Source organism: Schistocerca serialis, chromosome 5 (genome assembly GCF_023864345.2).
Source record: "Schistocerca serialis cubense isolate TAMUIC-IGC-003099 chromosome 5, iqSchSeri2.2, whole genome shotgun sequence".
Classification (NCBI taxonomy): Eukaryota; Metazoa; Arthropoda; class Insecta; order Orthoptera; family Acrididae; genus Schistocerca; species Schistocerca serialis.
In genome coordinates, this window is record NC_064642.1 from 567,474,428 (window position 1) to 567,497,761 (window position 23,334).

Sequence of the window (23,334 nt, forward strand, 5' to 3'; positions counted from 1 at the left end):
GTTAATATTGCAGATAAGTTCAATCACATATCATAGAAAAATTCCAGTTAGAAAACACAATATCAAATGTATACAAAATTTTCTGGTAAATAAATACATACACAATGAAAATTCGCCTAAGAGGGAAAGTGTGGGTTTTATGAGCAGTTGTGACCTCATACAATATCTAAGGGAAATTCTGATCATAAAGTTTTTTGACTAACAAGAAAAGGCCAGCATGCCTTTTGGATATTGTATCACACTTAAATAACATGAAAGTTAAGCAAAAGCGTAATCTTTTGCGGCTTTTGTCATGCAGTGGTATAGACTGGAGCAGTGAATCTTTGAATCTGTACTGTTGCAACTCAAATGCTGTCTTCAGTATGCAGATGGTGCTTTCATCATGTGGCCAAACAGTAAAGAGGAACTGTATAATTTTCACTATTTTTTAACCGATAGCATGCCAACATACAGTTTATGATGGGGACAGGAAAGCAAGGTATGCTACCCTTCCTTGAAGTGAAGTGACAGAATCTGGACCAATACACATTAGCCAAGAAGTATACCAGATCAGTGATGCAAGTCAAAAAGTGAAGACTGCAGAAATTATTTCTAGTAGTAAAGGGTACAACAATCAGTTGCAAATGATGTTTATTGCATATCTATATTTCAGTCACTGTGTGGTCATATTCAGTGCTAAAAAAATGCAAAGAACCAGTTACAATAAAGTAACATGCATGCCTTACTGAATGTATTGTTGCATAACCTTTAAATGTAAGTGAGTCATAAAACAAATACTAGTACATGCGAAATAAAACATGAAAACCACTTGTAAATGCACGTAGTCCCAACTGGACAATTCATGTCAGAGGTTGAATTAACACTGAGGCCACTGTTTATAATTACACCACAGCTGGCTTCAGTGTATATCATACCAATCTACAGTGTCCTTACATGTACGATGCATTGAAAATATGTATTAAATTTAATTTACAATACGTATGTTTTATCATTTTATTTTATATATTTTTTAAAAATATGTACATAAAACAATAGGGTAGTTTTAACTAAAACCAGCGATTAACGTTTTACAGTTATACATGGTGGTAATTGGCAAATACCTAAGCTAATAATTTTTTTTATTAAAACCTTGCTATATACTAAGTACAGTTAAAAGAATTGGAACAGGCGGGAGTGGTCCTATAAGCTGTCGTGCCATCATTAGTATGTTGAAAGGCCAGAGATCTTTATGCTTTAAAATGTTCTCTGTTATGAGTTTAGTACACAGAGCCACTATAATTTACACAGTTCAGTGTTAAAATTAATTAACTATCATCTACATCATGTAATATCATGGGAAATAGAATGGTTCAAATTGCTCTGAGCACTATGGGACTTAACATCTTAGGTCATCAGTCCCCTAGAACTTAGAACTACTTAAACCTAACTAACCTAAGGACATCACACACATCCATGCCCGAGACAGGATTCGAGCCTGCGACCGTAGCAGTCCCGCAGTTCCAGACTGCAGCGCCTAGAACCGCATGGCCACTGCGGCCGGCTCATGGGAAATACAATTTCATTTTTCTCCAGAAACTTGGTACTCATATGCTTCCTAGCAGGAGTGTAACCATTATTGTCAGATCAGTGTGTGTGTATTGGGACTGGTGCATAATAGCTGAATCCCAATGGTTTTTAAATAGTTCCCAAAACCGAGCTGAAGACAGTTATATAACTATGGTCAATAATTACATGCATAATTATGTCAATGGCATGGTGAACAAAATGCAGAAAGAAAATAGTTTGAATATAGGTGACAATATCAGTGATATGAACATTTGTTTAACATACTATGGTAAAATTAGTGACAGAGTGGCCTTCCATTTTTAGAAAACAAAGTAAATGTGGCATTTTCTATTACGGGTAACTTGGGTAGAATTTTAAAAAATAGTATTAAAAAAATCTTTTCCATAAGTCAGGTCACTATAGAATTGAATGTCTTGACTGCAATGCTTGCTATGTGGGACAAATTGGTAGATGGCTGGAAGCCAGGTTCAGTGAACATGTCGCATTAAATTGTCAAAATGCAACAGAAAAATTAACTTCACTGTGCACCTCCTTGAAAGTGGGCACATTGTACCAGTTTTGTCCTCACACACGAGGATGCTCCATCCATGCGAGAAGGGAAGATGCATGGCCTGTTGGAGGAGTTTGGAATCTTCTGCCATCATGCTTCATCTCGTGTGGCATTGTTTAATGAGCAGGTGGCCACAAAAAACACCCAGTTTTGGGAACTGTTTAGAAATCATTGGGATCCGGCTACTATGCACTGATCCCAACAGCCACACTGATCTGACAATAATGACTTAGCTATGATTACACTACTGTTAGAATGCATATACGGGTAAGTACAAAGTTTCTGGAGATAAAGGCAATTTATTTTTCACTTTATTATATGGCGTACTGGATAGTTTATTAGTATTAATACCAAATTGTGTAAATTATAATTGATTCATAAATGAAACTCTATGGCAACTTATAGTAACATTCCTGTCAGTTCAAATTCTACTTAATAACAATAACAATAATAACAATAATAATAATAATAATAATAATAATAATAATGGTTTTAATAAAAAATATTAATATGAAATTTGAACAATATGTTTTGTATTTTTAAAACTATGTTCAACTGTAAAATGATCAGCAGTAACTGATGCCACCAGTTCACACAGTTACTACCATGTATAGCTGTAAAACATTAGTCACTGATTTATTTGTTTTATGTGCATAAGTTTTTACAGAGTATAAAAAATAAATAAAATGATGATATTCAATCAGAGCTGCCGGGGATAACGGTCAAAGGCTTTGGGTGAAACCTTTCCATTGTGCCTGTCTGCAACTTAGCAGATCATCTGTGATACTGCAAAATATATTCATTTCCATCCGCATTTACATTTTCTTGGATGCAATAAGGGGACCATAATCTAACCACAAAGAACACCCCCACACCATAACACCACCTCCCCTGTACTTTGCTGTTGGCACTAGGCATGATGGCAAGCAATGCTCTCCAGGCATTCACCAAAGTCAAATCCTTCAATCAGATTGCTACCAGGTATAGCATGTTTCAAATCACTCTTTCCAATCATCCTTTGTCCAGAGGTGTTGCTCATTACATCTCCTCAAAAGTTCCTTAGTACTGACTACAGAAATGAGGAGCTGCTTGACCATTATTCCTGCTCCCTTTGCACAGTCACTGGACTAACTGAACTGCTGATAGAAACATGGAAATCAAAGGTGAGTCCTTCCACTGGTTTCATGTGATCTTTTACTACCAACCTGTGTAAAGCTAAACATGAGTGCATGAGATGTGCCTAGTCTTGGTTTACCTGTGGTCATTCCTTTCCACTTCACCATCACATTAACAACTGACTTGGGCACCGATCGAAGGGTTGAAATGTCCCTGATGGATTTAGTACTCAGGTGACATCCAATGACAAGTCCACAATCAAAGTCACTGAGCTCCCCTGGGTGACTATTTCTACTGTTACTGCTTCTTTGCCAACAACACGATACTCCCTGCCCCTTTTATACTTGCAGGTTCACCTCTTCTGACATCTAGCAGTCAGTTACACATTACATGGAGCTGTCTGCATACTTCTGATCAGATCGGGAATGCGGCTATCCTGGCAGTAAATACCGCACATTAGTCTTCGCAACAACATGATGAAGTCAGATACTCAGGAAAGTTTTATTGAAAAAATTAAAATTCTCTAGAACACTTGGCCTCTTCCCCATTTTGGTTCTTATTTGTCCCCATTTCTTCTACTTACCTGTATGCTTCATTTGTTGTTTGTTTGCTCTTACAGATCTAGACACTGCTGAATATTTCTCTGAATCACTCACAATGCATTTTAAAAAGGAACAAAGCTTGAGAGTAGGAATTGCACCAGACACAGATTAAGTCCATGAGTTGGATTAATAATTATTGGTCTGGTACATTAGTTAATCAGAATGTGAATTTTAGTTAGTTCCCCCTCCATATTAAGGTGACGTTAAGAATTGATTCCTGTCTCAGAAAGAGATGCCAGACCCATGGCTAGTGAGACCCTGCAATGAAAGTGAACATGTCATGTAGGTGGATAATATCTGCTCCTCCCTCAGAGAGGAGAGGGTTATTGCTTGGGGGAGGTTAAAAAGGAAGAGAAAGTCACTTAGGCCCCAGGATGAGACTATCCATCTGTAGTTAGGGCTGATGTGGACGAAGATCACTACTATAGTCCACACTACAGGTGCATCCCTCTCAATCTGGGGTATGAGTGACCTGCCTTTCTATTTTAACCTCTCCCAAGCAATCTCCCCCCAGCACCAAACTTCTCCAAGGAAGCAACTAATGGTTCCGAAAGCTAGGATAGTGTCATGTACCTTTACTTTTCTTATTTTATTTTGGCATCTGAGCAGGATCATTATCACTCAGGAGGGAGGGGGAGAGGGGGGACGGAGGGAGAGGGGGGAGGGAGGGAGGGGGAGCGTGGGGGAGGGGGAGAGGGAGGAGGGGGAGAGAGGGGGGAGGGGGAGGGAGAGAGGGGGGAGGCATAGGGAGAGAGGGGGAGGCAGAGGGAGAGGGGGGAGGCAGAGGGAGAGGGGGGGAGGCAGAGGGGGGAGGCAGGGGGAGGCAGAGGGGGAGAGGGGGGAGGCAGAGGGGGAGGGAGACAGGGGGAGGGGGGGAGAGGGGGGAGGCAGGGGGAGGGGGGGAGGGAGAGAGGGGGAGGGAGACAGGGGGAGGGGGAGAGTGGGAGGAAGAGAGGGGGATGAGGGGGGAGTGGGAGGAAGAGAGGGGGATGAGGGGGGAGTGGGAGGAAGAGAGGGGGATGAGGGGGGAGTGGGAGGAAGAGAGGGGGATGAGGGGGGAGTGGGAGGAAGAGAGGGGGATGAGGGGGGAGTGGGAGGAAGAGAGGGGGATGAGGGGGGAGTGGGAGGAAGAGAGGGGGATGAGGGGGGAGTGGGAGGAAGAGAGGGGGCTGAGGGGGGAGGGAGGGGGAGGAGGGGGAGGAGGTGGGGGGGAGGAGGTGGGAGGGGAGGGAGGGAGGGGGAGGAGGGGCGAGGGGAGGGGGAGGAGGTGGGAGGGGAGGGAGGGAGGGGGAGGAGGGGCGAGGGGAGGGAGGGAGGGGGAGGAGGGGCGAGGGGAGGGGCGAGGGGAGGGGGAGGAGGTGGGAGGGGAGGGAGGGAGGGGGAGGGAGGGGGAGGGAGGGGGAGGGAGGGAGGGGGAGGGAGAGTTAGGAGGTGGGACGGGAGGGAGGGAGAGTTAGGAGGGGCGAGGGGAGGGAGGGAGGGGCGAGGGGAGGGAGAGAGGGGCGAGAGGAGGGAGGGAGAGAGGGGCGAGAGGAGGGAGGGAGAGAGGGGCGAGAGGAGGGAGGGAGGGAGGGGCGAGGGGAGGGAGGGAGGGGCGAGGGGAGGGAGGGAGGGGCGAGGGGAGGGAGGGAGGGAGGGGCGAGGGGAGGGAGGGGTGAGGGGAGGGAGGGAGGGAGGGGGGGAGAGGGAGTGGTAGAGAGGGAGGGAGGGAGGGGGGGAGAGGGAGTGGTAGAGAGGGAGGGAGGGAGGGGGGGGAGAGGGAGTGGTAGAGAGGGCGGGAGAGAGAGGGAGGGAGAGAGAGGTAGAGGTAGAGGTAGAGAGGGAGGGAGAGAGAGGTAGAGGTAGAGGTAGAGAGGGAGGGAGAGAGAGGTAGAGGTAGAGGTAGAGAGGGAGGGAGAGAGAGGTAGAGGTAGAGGTAGAGAGGGAGGGAGAGAGAGGTAGAGGTAGAGGTAGAGAGGGAGGGAGAGAGAGGTAGAGGTAGAGGTAGAGAGGGAGGGAGAGAGAGGTAGAGGTAGAGGTAGAGAGGGAGGGAGAGAGAGGTAGAGGTAGAGAGGGAGGGAGGGAGGGAGAGAGAGGTAGAGGTAGAGAGGGAGGGAGAGAGAGGTAGAGGTAGAGAGGGAGGGACAGAGTGGTAGAGGTAGAGAGGGAGGGACAGAGTGGTAGAGGTAGAGAGGGAGGGACAGAGTGGTAGAGGTAGAGAGGGAGGGACAGAGTGGTAGAGGTAGAGAGGGAGGGACAGAGTGGTAGAGGTAGAGAGGGAGGGACAGAGTGGTAGAGGTAGAGAGGGAGGGACAGAGTGGTAGAGGTAGAGAGGGAGGGACAGAGTGGTAGAGGTAGAGAGGGAGGGACAGAGTGGTAGAGGTAGAGAGGGAGGGACAGAGTGGTAGAGGTAGAGAGGGAGGGACAGAGTGGTAGAGGTAGAGAGGGAGGGACAGAGTGGTAGAGGTAGAGAGGGAGGGACAGAGTGGTAGAGGTAGAGAGGGAGGGACAGAGTGGTAGAGGTAGAGAGGGAGGGACAGAGTGGTAGAGGTAGAGAGGGAGGGACAGAGTGGTAGAGGTAGAGAGGGAGGGACAGAGTGGTAGAGGTAGAGAGGGAGGGACAGAGTGGTAGAGGTAGAGAGGGAGGGACAGAGTGGTAGAGGTAGAGAGGGAGGGACAGAGTGGTAGAGGTAGAGAGGGAGGGAGAGAGAGGTAGAGGTAGAGAGGGAGGGAGGGAGGGAGAGGTAGAGGTAGAGAGGGAGGGAGGGAGGGAGAGGTAGAGGTAGAGAGGGAGGGAGGGAGAGGTAGAGGTAGAGAGGGAGGGAGGGAGAGGTAGAGGTAGAGAGGGAGGGAGGGAGGGAGAGAGAGGTAGAGGTAGAGGTAGAGGTAGAGAGGGAGGGCGAGAGAGGTAGAGAGGTAGAGGTAGAGAGGGAGGGAGAGAGAGGTAGAGAGGTAGAGGTAGAGAGGGAGGGAGAGAGGGAGGGAGAGAGAGGGAGGGAGAGAGAGGGAGGGAGAGAGAGGTAGAGGTAGAGAGGTAGAGGTAGAGAGGGAGGGAGAGAGAGGTAGAGGTAGAGAGGTAGAGGTAGAGAGGGAGGGAGAGAGAGGTAGAGGTAGAGAGGTAGAGGTAGAGAGGGAGGGAGAGAGAGGTAGAGGTAGAGAGGGAGGCAGAGAGAGGTAGAGGTAGAGGTAGAGAGGGAGGGAGAGAGAGGTAGAGGTAGAGAGGGAGGGAGAGAGAGGTAGAGGTAGAGGTAGAGAGGGAGGGAGAAAGAGGTAGAGGTAGAGAGGGAGGGAGAGAGAGGTAGAGGTAGAGGTAGAGAGGGAGGGAGAGAGAGGTAGAGGTAGAGGTAGAGAGGGAGGGAGAGAGAGGTAGAGGTAGAGGTAGAGAGGGAGGGAGAGAGAGGTAGAGGTAGAGGTAGAGAGGGAGGGAGAGAGAGGTAGAGGTAGAGAGAGAGAGGTAGAGGTAGAGGTAGAGAGGGAGGGAGAGAGAGGTAGAGGTAGAGGTAGAGAGGGAGGGAGAGAGAGGTAGCGGTAGAGAGGGAGGGAGAGAGAGGTAGAGGTAGAGAGGGAGGGAGGGAGAGGGAGGGAGAGAGAGGTAGAGGTAGAGAGGGAGGGAGAGAGAGGTAGAGGTAGAGAGGGAGGGGGGGAGAGGTAGAGGTAGAGAGGGAGGGAGACAGAGGTAGAGAGGGGGGGAGAGGTAGAGGTAGAGAGGGAGGGAGACAGAGGTAGAGAGGGAGGGAGAGAGAGGTAGAGAGGGAGGGAGAGAGAGGTAGAGAGGGAGGGGGAGAGAGGGAGGGAGGGGGAGAGAGGTAGAGAGGGAGAGGTAGAGAGGCTGGGAGGGGGAGAGAGGGAGGGAGGGGGAGGGAGAGGTAGAGAGGGAGAGGTAGAGAGGGAGAGGTAGAGAGGGAGAGGTAGAGAGGGAGAGGTAGAGAGGGAGAGGTAGAGAGGGAGAGGTAGAGAGGGAGAGGTAGAGAGGGAAGGAGGTAGTGAGAGGTAGAGAGAGAGGGTGGTGGTGGTGGTGGTGGTGGTGGTGGTAAGTGTTTAACTTCCCGTCGACAACGAGGTCATTAGAGACGGAGCGCAAGCTCGGGTTAGGAAAGGATTGGGAAGGAAATCGGCCGTGCCCTTTCAAAGGAACCATCCCGGCATCTTTCAAAGGAACCATCCCGGCATTTGCCTGAAACGATTTAGGGAAATCACGGAAAACCTAAATCAGGATGGCTGGAGACGGGATTGAACCGTCGTCCTCCCGAATGCAGAGACAGAGGGAGGGAGAGGTAGAGAGACAGAGGGAGGGAGAGGTAGAGAGACAGAGGGAGGGAGAGGTAGAGAGACAGAGGGAGGGAGAGGTAGAGAGACAGAGGGAGGGAGAGGTAGAGAGACAGAGGGAGGGAGAGGTAGAGAGACAGAGGGAGGGAGAGGTAGAGAGACAGAGGGAGGGAGAGGTAGAGAGACAGAGGGAGGGAGAGGTAGAGAGACAGAGGGAGGGAGAGGTAGAGAGACAGAGGGAGGGAGAGGTAGAGAGACAGAGGGAGGGAGAGGTAGAGAGACAGAGGGAGGGAGAGGTAGAGAGACAGAGGGAGGGAGAGGTAGAGAGACAGAGGGAGGGAGAGGTAGAGAGACAGAGGGAGGGAGAGGTAGAGAGACAGAGGGAGGGAGAGGTAGAGAGACAGAGGGAGGGAGAGGTAGAGAGACAGAGGGAGGGAGAGGTAGAGAGACAGAGGGAGGGAGAGGTAGAGAGACAGAGGGAGGGAGAGGTAGAGAGACAGAGGGAGGGAGAGGTAGAGAGACAGAGGGAGGGAGAGGTAGAGAGACAGAGGGAGGGAGAGGTAGAGAGACAGAGGGAGGGAGAGGTAGAGAGACAGAGGGAGGGAGAGGTAGAGAGACAGAGGGAGGGGGAGGTAGAGAGACAGAGGGAGGGGGAGGTAGAGAGACAGAGGGAGGGGGAGGTAGAGAGACAGAGGGAGGGGGAGGTAGAGAGACAGAGGGAGGGGGAGGTAGAGAGACAGAGGGAGGGAGAGGTAGAGAGACAGAGGGAGGGAGAGGTAGAGAGACAGAGGGAGGGAGAGGTAGAGAGACAGAGGGAGGGAGAGGTAGAGAGACAGAGGGAGGGAGAGGTAGAGAGAGAGAGAGGGAGGGAGAGGTAGAGAGACAGAGGGAGGGAGAGGTAGAGAGAGAGAGGGAGGGAGAGGTAGAGAGAGAGAGGGAGGGAGAGGTAGAGAGAGAGAGGGAGGGAGAGGTAGAGAGACAGAGGGAGGGAGAGGTAGAGAGACAGAGGGAGGGAGAGGTAGAGAGACAGAGGGAGGGAGAGGTAGAGAGAGAGGGAGGGGGAGATGGAGGGGGAGGGAGGGGGAGGGAGGGGGAGATGGAGGGGGAGGTAGAGAGAGAGGGAGGGGGAGATGGTGGGAGAGATAGAGAGAGAGGGAGGGGGAGATGGTGGGAGAGATAGAGAGAGAGGGAGGGGGAGATGGTGGGAGAGATAGAGAGAGAGGGAGGGGGAGATGGTGGGAGAGATAGAGAGAGAGGGAGGGGGAGATGGTGGGAGAGATAGAGAGAGAGGGAGGGGGAGGGAGGGGGAGATAGAGAGAGAGGGAGGGGGAGGGAGGGGGAGAGAGAGGGATGGGAGGGGGAGAGAGGGGAGGGAGGTGGGATAGGGGGAGGGAGAGAGAGGGATGGGAGGGGGAGAGAGGGGAGGGAGGTGGGATAGGGGGAGGGAGAGAGAGGGATGGGAGGGGGAGAGAGGGGAGGGAGGTGGGATAGGGGGAGGGAGAGAGGCGGGAGGGGGAGATAGAGGGGAGGGCAGGGGAGAGAGAGAGGGGAGTGAGGGGAGAGAGAGAGGGGAGTAAGGGGGAGAGTGAGGGGGAGAAGGTGGGGGAGAGTGAGGGGGGAGGGGGAGTGTGAGGGGGGAGGGAGGGGGAGAGTGAGGGGGGAGGGAGGGGGAGAGTGAGGGGGGAGGGAGGGGGAGAGTGAGGGGGGAGGGAGGGGGAGAGTGAGGGGGGGGACGGAGGGGGCGAGTGAGGGGGGGACGGAGGGGGCGACGGAGGGGGCGACGGAGGGGGCGAGTGAGGGGGCGACGGAGGGGGCGAGTGAGGGGGCGACGGAGGGGGCGACGGAGGGGGCGAGTGAGGGGGCGACGGAGGGGGCGAGTGAGGGGGGGCGGAGGGGGCGAGTGAGGGGGGAGGCAGGGGGAGTGTGAGGGGGGAGGGAGGGGGAGTGTGAGGGGGGAGGGAGGGGGAGTGTGAGGGGGGAGGGAGGGGGTGTGAGGGGGGAGGGAGGGAGAGTGTGAGGGGGGAGGGAGGGGGAGTGTGAGGGGGGAGGGAGGGGGAGTGTGAGGGGGGAGGGAGGGGGAGAGTGAGGGGGGAGTGTGAGGGGGGAGGGAGGGGGAGTGTGAGGGGGGAGGGAGGGGGAGTGTGAGGGGGGAGGGAGGGGGAGTGTGAGGGGGGAGGGAGGGGGAGTGTGAGGGGGGAGGGAGGGGGAGTGTGAGGGGGGAGGGAGGGGGAGTGTGAGGGGGGTGGGAGGGGGAGTGTGAGGGGGGAGGGAGGGGTGTGTGAGGGGGGAGGTAGGCGGAGGGAGAGGAGCGGGGGTGGGAGGGGGAGAGGGGGTGGGAGGGGGAGGGAGAGGGGGTGGGAGGGGGAGGGAGAGGGAGTGGGAGGGGGAGGGAGAGGGGAGGGACAGCGAGAGAGATGGGAGGGGTGAGGGGGACAGAGAGAGGGGGTGAGGGGGTGTCGAGAGAGGGGGTGAGGGAGGGGGGATAGTGAGAGAGGGGGGGAGGTAGGGAGGGGGGATAGTGAGAGAGGGGGGGGAGGTAGGGAGGGGGGACAGTGAGAGAGAGGGGGGAGGTAGGGAGGGGGGATAGTGAGAGAGAAGGGGGAGGTAGGGAGGGGGGTAGTGAGAAGAGGGGGAGGTAGGGAGGGGGGATAGCGAGAGGGAGGGGGGAGGTAGGGGGGGATAGTGAGAGAGAGGGGGGAGGTAGGGGGGATAGTGAGAGAGAGGGGGGAGGTAGGGAGGGGGGATAGTGAGAGAGAGGGGGGGAGGTAGGGAGGGGGGATAGTGAGAGAGAGGGGGAGGGAGGGGGGATAGTGAGAGAGAGGGGGAGGGAGGGGGGATAGTGAGAGAGAGGGGGAGGGAGGGGGGATAGTGAGAGAGAGGGGGAGGTAGGGAGGGGGGATAGTGAGAGAGAGGGGGAGGTAGGGAGGGGGGATAGTGAGAGAGAGGGGGAGGTAGGGAGGGGGGATAGTGAGAGAGAGGGGTGAGGTAGGGAGGGGGGATAGTGAGAGAGAGGGGTGAGGTAGGGAGGGGGGATAGTGAGAGAGAGGGGGGAGGTAGGGAGGGGGGATAGAGAGAGAGGGGGGAGGGAGGGAGGGAGGGAGAGTTGGGGGAGTACTGAATATTGCCTCCTGAATGCAAGTACTGGTCAGATATTCTGTCTCACTATTTAATGGTCTTATAGACTGAGTGTTCACATTTGCTTTTGCATCCTTCTAAGTGTCCTAACCTAGGCCAAACCATACCATGCCCTCCCACAAGGGTCAGACATCTACGACTCTGTGGTTTGCTAACAAAGTGTGCCCAAACTGAACATTATGTACCCTCTTCAGTTTTTGAAGTTATACTAGAGACCATACTGACCAACAACCACTTTCATTATATTATCTATTTGGACAGCTAATTTGTACCTGCATGCCACAGCAGTGTTTTACTCTTTTGTTATCTGAGAAGGTGTTTCAGTGGTTTCTCCTACATAAAGTAGCAAGGAGTTTTTCAAGTATAGTTTTTGCATGCCTAATTCCTGATATAAGCCATCATTCTGGTGCATTAAGGAGTCCTGTTTACTTTAAGATTCCCAATCCTTTTAACTTCTGGGAAAATTCTCACATAGTTTTCAAGATTAAGTTATTAGTTATTCAGGCAGTTTAATTTCATCAGAATGATTAGTTTGCTATCAGTTAAAGTACACAGTAAGCATACACATGTTTCTTTACTTTTTTCTGTATTTATTTCATTTGTTTTAAATATTTGGATCACGCTGACAATCTTCATGATGTTTCCACCATGCGTGTTATCTGCGAAATAGATACCCTGCACAAAAGCTGAACAACATTCACACTGCGCTTCTTGCATAAGTTGTCCAAATCAAAAGACTGTCTCAAAGCTAACATCTTAGAAATGGTTCCCAATTATAAAACTAGATAATGAAATACTTCATTTTAATCCATTCCCTCAGCCCTCAGCTATCACCAAATTTGAGATTTATAAAGTGGTATTACATCTGGACTTAACAAGGTTAGACCAAGTACATCATCTCCTGTGGGCAATCCCAATGTAAATTGTTCTTAACATTATCTCCCCCAGCCTGGCAGACCATAATAATTTCACAGAGTAATAAAGAAAGCAGTGAAGAGATATATTCACACCACCTTGGGCATCTTGAAATGCTGTGGCTATGGCTTCAGAAGGAATGTGTTACTCTATTTATAAACAAAACTGAAGTGACACACACACACAGCTACATACTCACCAGCACCTCAGTTTCTAAAAAAAAATTATTAAATTACCTATCCATCAGTCCAAATGGAGTAAATGTTCAATCCTATACGCCAAGAAATTAAATACGAGGGCCGTTTTTTCTTCAACCTCCAATCGCTTAGTACAGAAGCTACGCAAGTGGCAGAAAGTGGACACGCGCTGTAGGCTACTGCGCAACTCTCGCACTACACACTCCGCCATTGCCGACCTCAAGGCACCAGTCTGCATTGCACTACAGCCATGTAAACATGGCTGCTGTCATTGTTGCTCCCGCCAAGTGTGAATTACGAAGTGTAATTCGGTCTCTGCAAGCAGAAGGGAACAGTGCAGCAGAAATTCATCGGAGAATGAGTGGAGTGTACGGTGATAACTTCACGACTGATGGTGTTTTGTGTGAATGGTGCTGAAAATTTGAAGATGGCTGAAATGACATGCATGATGAAGGGGGCCAAGGACAAGTTTGTCATTACAGCCGACCTTGTTGAACGAGTTAACAGAATGGTTAGAGAAAATCGTACGTTCACCGTAACTCCTTTGTCTATGGAAAATTCAGAAGTTTCAAGATCTGTTGTACACTCTGTCATTACTGAATATTCAGGCTACAAAAAACTTTGTGCTCGTTGGGTTCCAAAAAATGTTGAAAGACGCCCACAAAAGTCACCAAATGGCGTCAGCTTTGAATTTCCTTGACCATTATCCTGATGAAGAAGAGAACTTTTTGAAATCAACTGTAACTGGAGATGAAACTTTGATATAATATGATACACCAGAAACAAAACAAAAATCGCAACAATACATGCATCCAAATTCACCAAACAAACCCAAAAAAATTCAAACATTCAACAACAGAAACGTTATGGCTACCATGTTGTGTGACCATAAAGGTGTGTTGCTTGTAGAGTTTATGCAGCCCGGAACCACTATCAATGCTGCTGTTTATTGTGAAACTTTACGACATTTGCGGAGAGCCATTCAAAACAAATTAAAAGGAATGCTAACTTCAGAAATTGTGTTGATCCATGACAATGCTCGTCCACACACCGCTGGCACAGCCCAACGGCTCCTTGAACAATTTCAATGGGACATTTTTGATCATCCACCATACAGTCCTGAGCTGGTACCTGGCACCCAGCAACTTTCACCTTTTCCCTGAACTGAAGACGTGGCTAGGAGGGCAGCAGTTTCAAACCAACAAAGATCTTCAAAACAACATCAATGCTCATTTGAAGTCATTGGCAGTAACATTTTTGGAAGAGGGGTATTGCAAAGCTTGTCCACAGGTACGATAAATGTCTCAATCTTTTCGGTGATTATGTTGAAAAGTAACCAATAGTGTAAAAAACTTTTTGTAATAAAATAATTGTTTTCTGTGAACTTGTGTTATTTATAGCCTATCAGAGGTTTTTAAAAAGAGGCCCTCATATCTAACTCTGTTTTTATTAAGTAATCTTAAGACGTAAGTTACATGTGATACATGCAAAAAATACAGCTACTAAGGAAAAGGAACCAGGTCCAGAAGAAAGTATTTAAAACTACAAAGCAAACAAAGAGAGGAACAGTCTAAAAACCACTTACTTGGGATGCACACAAACTTGTGGTGTAAGGTACAATTCACGACTGACGCAATGTGCAGATGTAGGTGTAGGTGTGAACTGAACAGAAGACAGAGGGACTCCTTGCGGCAAAGATTTCAACACTTCTTGCCTGAAAACCAACATGCACACATGCATACTACAGGGACATGCACCCATAAAAAAGTGTACAATAACCTACTGAAGACAACAAGCATTTGCATTTACAAATAATCCTTATCTCTCTCTCTCTCTCTCTCTCTCTCTCTCTCTCTCTCTCTCTTCCCCCCCCCCTTTTCCTGAATGGGTAAAAGTTTCAAAAAGAAATTTTCGACATATGGTACTATGGATAGTGGGATACAACTTTAATTCTCTTAACTCTTATATCAACTAAGATAAGAAGCAAGTATAATTTTTAATGAAATAATATGCATTTTAACAGCATTTGAAAGCTCTTGAAAAGACAAGCTGTATAACTCTTGCTAATGTTGGTGCTGAACCTTCTTGGAAAAATGTCTGAGAACTGTATTTAAACTGAAATGCCAGGTGGCCGAAATTGGCTATTGATGTGTTAACATAATTAAGCAAGGCGCCATCATTGTAAAAATAATTCTGATGGTATACTAGTTTCAACAGAAGCTGTTCACTTAAACCTGGAGATATCCACACCTTTGAAACAGCCTTCCTAAGCCAATCCTGGTATATAGAAATTAACATATAACTTCATTTACAAAAATCAATAGTTGACTCTGTATCCAATTCATATCAACTCGAGCCAAGAGGGAATTCATCTAATTCTAGGAGACTCAGTCTTTCTTATTGTAGCATATAATGATGGAGCCTGATTTGAGAGGGGGAGTGAGAGGGGACACTGAGGGTGAGTGGGCGAGGTGGAGGTGGAGGGTGAGTGGGCGAGGTGGAGGTGGAGGGTGAGTGGGCGAGGTGGAGGTGGAGGGTGAGTGGGCGAGGTGGAGGTGGAGGTGGAGGTGGAGGGTGAGTGGGCGAGGTGGAGGTGGAGGTGGAGGGGCAGTGGGCGAGGTGGAGGTGGAGGTGGAGGGGCAGTGGGCGAGGTGGAGGTGGAGGTGGAGGGGCAGTGGGCGAGGGCGAGGTGGAGGTGGAGGGGCAGTGGGCGAGGGCGTGGTGGAGGCGGAGGGGCAGTGGGCGAGGGCGTGGTGGAGGCGGAGGGGCAGTGGGCGAGGGCGTGGTGGAGGTGGAGGGGCAGTGGGCGAGGGGGAGGTGGAGGTGGAGGGGCAGTGGGCGAGGGGGAGGTGGAGGGGCAGTGGGCGAGGGCGAGGTGGAGGGGCAGTGGGCGAGGGCGAGGTGGAGGTGGAGGGGCAGTGGGCGAGGGCGAGGTGGAGGTGGAGGGGCAGTGGGCGAGGGCGAGGTGGAGGTGGAGGGGCAGTGGGCGAGGGCGTGGTGGAGGCGGAGGGGCAGTGGGCGAGGGCGTGGTGGAGGCGGAGGGGCAGTGGGCGAGGGCGTGGTGGAGGCGGAGGGGCAGTGGGCGAGGGGGAGGTGGAGGTGGAGGGGCAGTGGGCGAGGGGGAGGTGGAGGTGGAGGGGCAGTGGGCGAGGGGGAGGTGGAGGTGGAGGGGCAGTGGGCGAGGGGGAGGTGGAGGTGGAGGGGCAGTGGGCGAGGGGGAGGTGGTGGGTCAGTGGGCGAGGGGGAGGGGGAGGTGGAGGGGCAGTGGGCGAGGGGGAGGTGGAGGGGCAGTGGGCGAGGGGGAGGGGGAGGTGGAGGGGCAGTGGGCGAGGGAGAGGTTGAGGGGCAGTGGGCGAGGGAGAGGTTGAGGGGCAGTGGGCGAGGGAGAGGTTGAGGGGCAGTAGGCGAGGGAGAGGTGGAGGGGCAGTGGGCGAGGGAGAGGTGGAGGGGCAGTGGGCGAGGGAGAGATGGAGGGGCAGTGGGCGAAGGAGAGGGGGAGGGGGAGGGGCAGTGGGCGAGGGAGAGGGGGAGGGGCAGTGGGCGAGGGAGAGGGGGAGGGGCAGTGGGCGAGGGAGAGGGGGAGGGGCAGTGGGCGAGGGAGAGGGCGAGGGGCAGTGGGCGAGGGAGAGGGCGAGGGGGAGGGGCAGTGGGCGAGGGAGAGGGGGAGGGGCAGTGGGCGAGGGAGAGGGGGAGGGGCAGTGGGCGAGGGAGAGGGGCAGTGGGCGAGGGAGAGGGGGAGGGGCAGTGGGCGAGGGAGAGGGGGAGGGGCAGTGGGCGAGGGAGAGGGGGAGGGGCAGTAGGCGAGGGAGAGGAGGAGGGGGAGGGGCAGTGGGCGAGGGGGAGGGGGAGGTGGAGGGGCAGTGGGCGAGTGGGAGGTGGAGGGTCAGCGGGCGAGGAGGAGGTGGTGGGTCAGTGGGCGAGGGGGAGGGGGAGGTGGAGGGTCAGTGGGCAAGGGGGAGGGGGAGGTGGAGGGTCAGTGGGTGAGGGGGAGGGGGAGGGTCAGTGGGTGAGGGGGAGGGGTAGGTGGAGGGTCAGTGGGCGAGGGGGAGGGGTAGGTGGAGGGTCAGTGGGCGAGGGGGAGGAGTAGGTGGAGGGTCAGTGGGCAGGGGGGAGGGGTAGGTGGAGGGTCAGTGGGCGAGGGGGAGGTGGAAGTGGAGGGTCAGTGGGCGAGGGGGAGGTGGGGGGCAGTGGGCGAGGGGGAGGTGGAGGTGTGTGGTCAAGAGAGAGGTGGAGGGGCAGTGGGTAAGGTGGAGGGGCAGTAGGCGAGGGGGAGCGGGAGGTGGAGGGGCAGTGGGCAAGGGGGAGCGGGAGGTGGAGGGGCAGTGGGTGAGGGGGAGCAGAGGTGGACGTGGAGGGGCAGTGGGCGAGGAGGAGCAGAGGTGGAGGTGGAGGCCTCTGTACTTCCACCTCGGCTGACAACTCTGCCCGAAGTCTTTGCCTTTACATATGTCTGCTTGTGTCCGTATGTGTCTGCTTGTGTGTGTGTGTGTGTGTGTGTGTGTGTGTGTGTGTGTGTGTGTGTGTGTGTGTGTGTGCGCGTGCGTGCGTGCGTGTGTGTCTATCAACATACCAATGCTTTCGTTTGGTAAGTTACATCATATTTGTTTTTAGATATATTTTTCCCACGTGGAATGTTTCCCTCTATTACATACATAATGTAAAAACATTGACAACACCAACAATAGTTTAATCCAGAAAATTTAAGACAACTCCTTATATTTTTAATGGCAAATTTGGGAAAAACTTTCATCTTATAATCGAATAAATATGGTAAGACATAAAATTATCCTTTGTCATTTCCTTCCCCTACAATTGCAGTAAGGCAGACATTTAGTAAACTTTGTACAACTGGTGTCAATATTTCACACTTTGCATAACTTGCCTGTACAGCACGCGAAACTGAATTAATGTGCTTTGTACAGTAAGAACCTTTTATACAGGTCATTTTCTTCTGGACTGTCATCACAACCTTGACAAATTTGAGAAAAAGACATCATTTCATCAGGCTGTATTTTAAACTCGCACTTGATTCAGAACATATCACCCTCGTCTCATAATACAGAAAATGCACATAATGTGTAATTTATGAATGATGGGCTCCATGTGGTTCTCATGTTGTGCAGTGACAGTAAACCATAAAGTTACCAAATATGCAGCAACCAGTCACAAAATCATGTTTTATTTATTCACTTTTGCAAATCAATTTCAACTGATTAACAGCCATCATCGGTGCTTTCAACCAATATGTGCCCTAAGTAGTAATACTGTCTAAAGCAGAGGTGAAACAAAAGTCATATGTTTGACCTCTGCTTAAGACAGTATTACTACTTAGGGCACATATTGGTTGAAAGCACTGATGATAGCTGTTAATCAGTTGAAAACGTTTTCAAAAGTGAATAAATAAAACATGATTTTGCGAGTCGTTGCTGCATATTTGGTAATTTCATGTGTAATTGTCTGCAACGTGGACATCAAAGTCCATGATCTCGCGACGCACAGGGCTATGAAACAGATCTACACACAGTTGCTCAGGGTACTGTCTAAACTGTCCTTTACACAGATTGTGAAATAAATGTTTCACACATGACTTCTACCCACCTCAGTACAAGTAAAATAATGGTGACAAAGTACAGTACTGTCATATCAGCTACCCCTCAAGTACAAAGACACATAACAATGCTAGAATGTAGGAAGATTAGTACACATACATGTTGCAGGTGACAAAAGAACACACTACTTTCTTTCTAGAGGACCTACATCACAGCATAGTGAAGAAGAAACATTTAAGAAGTAGCAAAGAGACAGTGCAGAAAAAGTTCCCTTTCATGCTTCTCTACACAATTTAAGTTCAGTGGAGTGCAGTTCCATCAATCTGCCAGTCTCTAACATGAAGGACATTCAGTAATTGAAGAGACAAATTCATGTAGAATTTACCTTATCCTCCTTGCAGTCCAGATTTGTCTCGCTCTAATTTTAATTTGTTTACTCTACTCAAGAAGACATTATGTGGAAATAAAGTTCCACAACAACGAGTTGGTCAAATAATGTATGGATAAGTAGCTCAAACAACAAGACACAAACTTCTTTGCATCATGTATAAAAAAAGGTAGTACATCATTGGGACAATTGTGTTAATGGCAGGGGTTAAGTTAAAAAGTAGTAAATGTCTCATTTTGTAAAAATAAGCAGTCTTTTTTCTTCATATTGCGTCAATGACAGCAAAATTTCACACAAAATTTGGCACATATTACACCAATGTGAAATTGTCACTAAATCCAAATATATTTCTCTTTTCTTGGAGGCAAGATATTCAAAGGAATTTCTATTTTTTTGCATAATGTTCCAATGAGCGTACGTTAACAATCTGTGGCAAGTTTTCTAGCAAGAATGTAGCCTGCTATCCAATTGTCAAGGGTAATACTCCTAGTTCCCTTTACTGGTTCAGACATTGGCAGCTATGTTACTCACTTTGAAGAAACCTCCACATTGTTGCCCCACACATACTTCCAAATTATGTATATAGTATGTCTCTGCATCTGCAATTGTTTGTTTGTTTTGTTGCGCAAAAAACAACTGGGGTCATACGCACCCCAGCCAAAACCACAGAACACAAACACAGAGAGGAGAAAAATGACTATACATCAGTCCCAACGGACAGAATAGGAGACAGCTAAAAACAAGCGGGTGGAAAAAAGGCTAAAATAAACCATGCAAAAATGGAGATCCAAAACTAAAAATTAAATGGCCTTTGCCATATTGCTTCAGCAAATAAAAAGTACAACACGGTAGACATCCCGTGCATCATTCGCTAAAACGACTGGTAAATTAGACAGCAAACCCAACGTGGAACGTAAATTTAAAAAAAAAAGGCATTCCAGCAGGAAGTGGGGAACAGTTAAAATTTGGGCGCAATGCATTCAAAGTGGCGGGGTAGCACCACTGAGCAAATGACTATGGCTAAAAAGGCAGTGCCCAATACGTAGCCGAGTTAAAATAATCTCCTCCCAGCAAGAGGGCCCAGAGGAGGTCAGTGCCAGGAGAGGCTTAATAAGCCGAAGCTTATTCCCTTAAAGGGAGGACCATTGGCTGTGCCAAAGGGACACCACCTCCTGACAGATGGTAATGCAGAGATCATCGGAGGGAATATAAGTACTCGTGGGCTGAGGTACAAGGACTGCAGCCTTGGCAGCAGCATCAGCAGCCTTGTTTCCTGGCAGACTGACATGACCAGGGATCCACAGAAACTCGACATTGGCTACACAAAGAGTGAGCAAGTGACAGTTTTCCTGGACCCGCTGCACTAAGGGATGAGCAGTGTATAGTGCACAGAGACTTTGGAAGGTGCTGAGTGAGTCTGAGCAGAGGACACAATTGGGAAGGCTGTGTCACCTGATGTAATACGTGGCCCGATACAAGGCGAAAAGCTCGGCTGTAAAGACTGAGAATGTGCCAGAAGCTTATATAGATAGATATGGGTGCCAATGACGAAGGCACACCCGACCCCATGGTCAGTCTGAGAGCCATCAGTTTATACAAAGGTATTATCGCAAAGTTCCATGCAAAGGTCATTAAAACTGAAGGCGGTAGACCGAGGCTGGAGTAGTGTCCTTAGGAAGTGAATGAAGGCCAAGGTTAACATGGGCCACTTCATGAAGCCAAGGTGGTGAAGAGTTCACACCCACTGGGAAGGTTGCAAGTAGCATCAATTTAAGGCGCAATAGCAAGTGGCGAAAGTGGACTCCAGGAGGTGACAGAGAAGAGGGACAAGCCCCATACTGATGATCAAAGGAATCATCAAACAAGGAAGCATAGGAAGGGTGGCCACACATGGCTGGCAAATGGCATGCAAACCTGCTGAGGAGAAAGTCACGGCAGTAGGGCAATGGTAGTTCAGCATACAGACTCAACCGGGCTGGTGTAAAAGGCGCCCATTGCCAAACGGATGCCATGATGATGGATAGTGTTGAGATGGCATAAAAAGGATGGGTGTGCAGATCCATAAAGCACCCGTAGTCGTTTCGAACGGACAACGGACCAGTACAAACGGAGGAGGGTGGTTCGATTGGCATCCCGGGAAGTACCATTGATGAGACGTAGGACACTGAGGGACAGCAAACAGCGGGCTGCCAGGTAAGATACGTGGGACGACCAAGAGTGTTTCCTATCGACCATGAGCCCCAGGAATTTCGTAGTGTCAATGAACAGAAGGGCAACAGACCAAAGATGGAGAATGGTGGGAGAAACCATTTGCGCCGCCATACGTTCATACAGACGGTTTTGTCAGGGGAAAAGCGAAATCCATTGTCAATGTTCCAGGAATGAAGACGATCAAGACTGCTGAAGACGCCACTCAGTGAGACAGGTTCGTGGAGAACTGCAATAGATGTAAAAATCATCAAGAAAAAGGGAGCTGGAGATGCCCAGTGGGAGACAGGCCACCATAGGGTTAATGGTGATAGTAAACAGGACGACACTCAGGACAGAACCCTGAGCACACCATTTTCCTAGATAAAGGTGGCCGACAAGGCAGAACCCACACACACCTTGAAAACTCTGTCTTGTAAAAATGGCTGAAGAAAACAGGGCAGGCACCCACGGAAGCCCCATGTGTAAAGAGCACGGATGATACCAGCTCTCCAACAGGAGTCGTAGGCCTCCTCCACATCGAAAAACAAGGCCACACTCTGGGATTTTCGCAGAAAACCATTCATGACATGGGTTGACAAAGTAAAGAGTTGGTCAACTGCATAATGCTGTGCTCAAAATCTACACTGTGCATTTGTTAGTAAATGGCGAGACTCTAGCTACCACACCAGCCAGGCATGAATCATATGTTCCGTCACCTTGCAAACACAGCTGGTAAGAGAGATGGGGCAGTAGCTGGAAGGAAGGCTTTTGTCCCTACCGGGCTTAGGTATAGGTAAGATGGTGGTTCCATGCCAGCATCCAGAAAATGTGCCCAAAGCCCAGAAGCAGTTGTACATGTTAACCAGAAAGTGCTTGCTCGCAAGAGAGAAGTGCTGCAACATCTGAATATGGATGGCATCTGGGGCGGAGGATTGGGATGAACTGAGAGCATGATCTAGCTCCATCATAATAAAGGCAGCATTGTACCACTCACGATTTGGAGAAGGGTATCGCCCAAGCCTCCACTTGTTTCCAATGGATGAAGGCAGGGTGATAGTGGGAAGAGCTCGAAACTTCCGCAAAATGGTGGCCCAAGGTGTTGGAGATAGCAATAGGGTCCTGGATGACATCGTCAGCTACTGTCAGGCCAGAAATTGGGGAATGGATCTTGGTTCCAGAGAGCCACTGGAGGTTGGCCCACACGACAGAGGAAGTGTGGAACTGTTAAAAGAACTAGTGAATGAAATCGAGCTAGCTCTTTTGCTATCCCGAAGAACTCGACGATACTTTGCATGCATCTGTTTATAATGAATGCAGTTTTCCAGCATACGGTGGCAGTTAAAAATGCGGAGAGTATGTCTCCATGTACGAATTGCATCGTGACATGCCTCAATCAACCAAGGGGCTGGGACAGGGTGTGGTAAAGAGGAAGTGCGAGGAATGGAATGTTCTTCAGCAGTAAGGATAACATTGATGAGATAGTCCGCCTGGTCATCACAACTGGGATAGGAGTCAGCAGACAGAGAGCACACTGGAAATGGTCGCTCAAGTAGGCGTCAGAAAGAACAGACCACTCAAGACGATGGTCAAGCTAGGCAGTGCAAAAGGATAGGTCCAAATGGGAATAGGTGTGCGAGGAGTCGGAAAGGAAAGTGGGTGCTCCAGTGTTAAGGCAGAAGAGGTTAAGTTCGTTAGGAAGGTCAGCCAAGAGGGCACCTCTCTGACAGGTCCTAGGAGAACCACATCTACATCTACATTTATACTCTGCAAGTCACCCAACGGTGTGTGGAGGAGGGCACCTTACGTGTCACTGTCATTATCTCCATTTCCTGTTCCAGTCGCATATGGTTCGCGGGAAGAACGACCCCCGGGAAGCCTCCGTGCATGCTCGAATCTCTCTAATTTTAGATTGTAATCTCCTCGGGCGGTATAAGTAAGGGGAAGCAATATATTCAATACCTCATCCAGAAATGCACCCTCTCGAAACCTGGACAGCAAGCTACACCGCGATGCAGAGCACCTCTCTTGCAGAGTCAGCCACTTAAGTTTGCTAAACATCTCCCTAACGCTATCACGCTTACCAAATAACCCTGTGACGAAACTTGCCGCCCTACTTTGGATGTTCTCTATCTCCTCTGTCAACCCGACCTGGTACGGATCCCATACTGATGAGCAATACTCAAGTATAGGTCGAACGAGTGTTTTGTAAGCCACCTACTTTGTTGATGGACTACATTTTCTAAGGACACTCCCAATAAATCTCAACCTAGCACCCGCCTTACCAACAATTAATTTTATATGATGATTCCATTTCAAATCATTCCGTATGCACACTCCCAGATATTTTACAGAAGTAACTGCTACCAGTGTTTGTCCCACTATCATATAATCATACAGTAAAGGACCCTTCTTTCTATGTATTCGCAATACATTACATTTGTCTATGTTAAGGGTCAGTTGTCACTCCCTGCACCAAGTGCCTATCCGCTGCAGATCTTCCTGCATTTTGCTGCAGTTTTCTAATGCTGCAACTTCTTTGAATACTACAGCATCATCCGTGAAAAGCTGCATGGAACTTCCGACACTATCTACTAGGTCATTTATATATATTGTGAAAATATAACACTCCCCTGTGGCACGCCAGAGGTTACTTTAACATCTGTAGACATCTCTCCATTGAGAACAACATGCTGTGTTCTGTTTGCTAAAAACTCTTCAATCCAGCCACACAGCTGGTCTGACACTCTGTAGGCTCTCACTTTGTTCATCAGGCGACAGTGCGGAACTGTATCGAACGACTTCTGGAAGTCAAGGAAATGGCATCTACCTGGGAGCCTGTATCTAACCACACAGGGGATGATGAGCATTAAAGTCACTGTGT

General features: G+C 50.1%; 1 protein-coding gene across 5 annotated transcripts in view; it reads right to left on the bottom strand.

Annotated features, from left to right (window-relative positions):
* LOC126481273 (uncharacterized) overlaps nucleotides 1-23,334 on the bottom strand; it is a 100,547-nt gene that overhangs the window by 15,535 nt on the left and 61,678 nt on the right. For 3 of the 5 annotated variants that reach the window (XM_050104902.1, XM_050104899.1, XM_050104898.1), the window contains one exon: nucleotides 13,912-14,040. The exons of the other annotated variants lie outside the window; for them this stretch is intronic. In XM_050104902.1, the coding sequence (XP_049960859.1) occupies nucleotides 13,912-14,040 (129 nt within the window). The remainder of the gene's footprint in view (nucleotides 1-13,911; nucleotides 14,041-23,334) is intronic. 5 annotated transcript variants of the gene reach the window in all.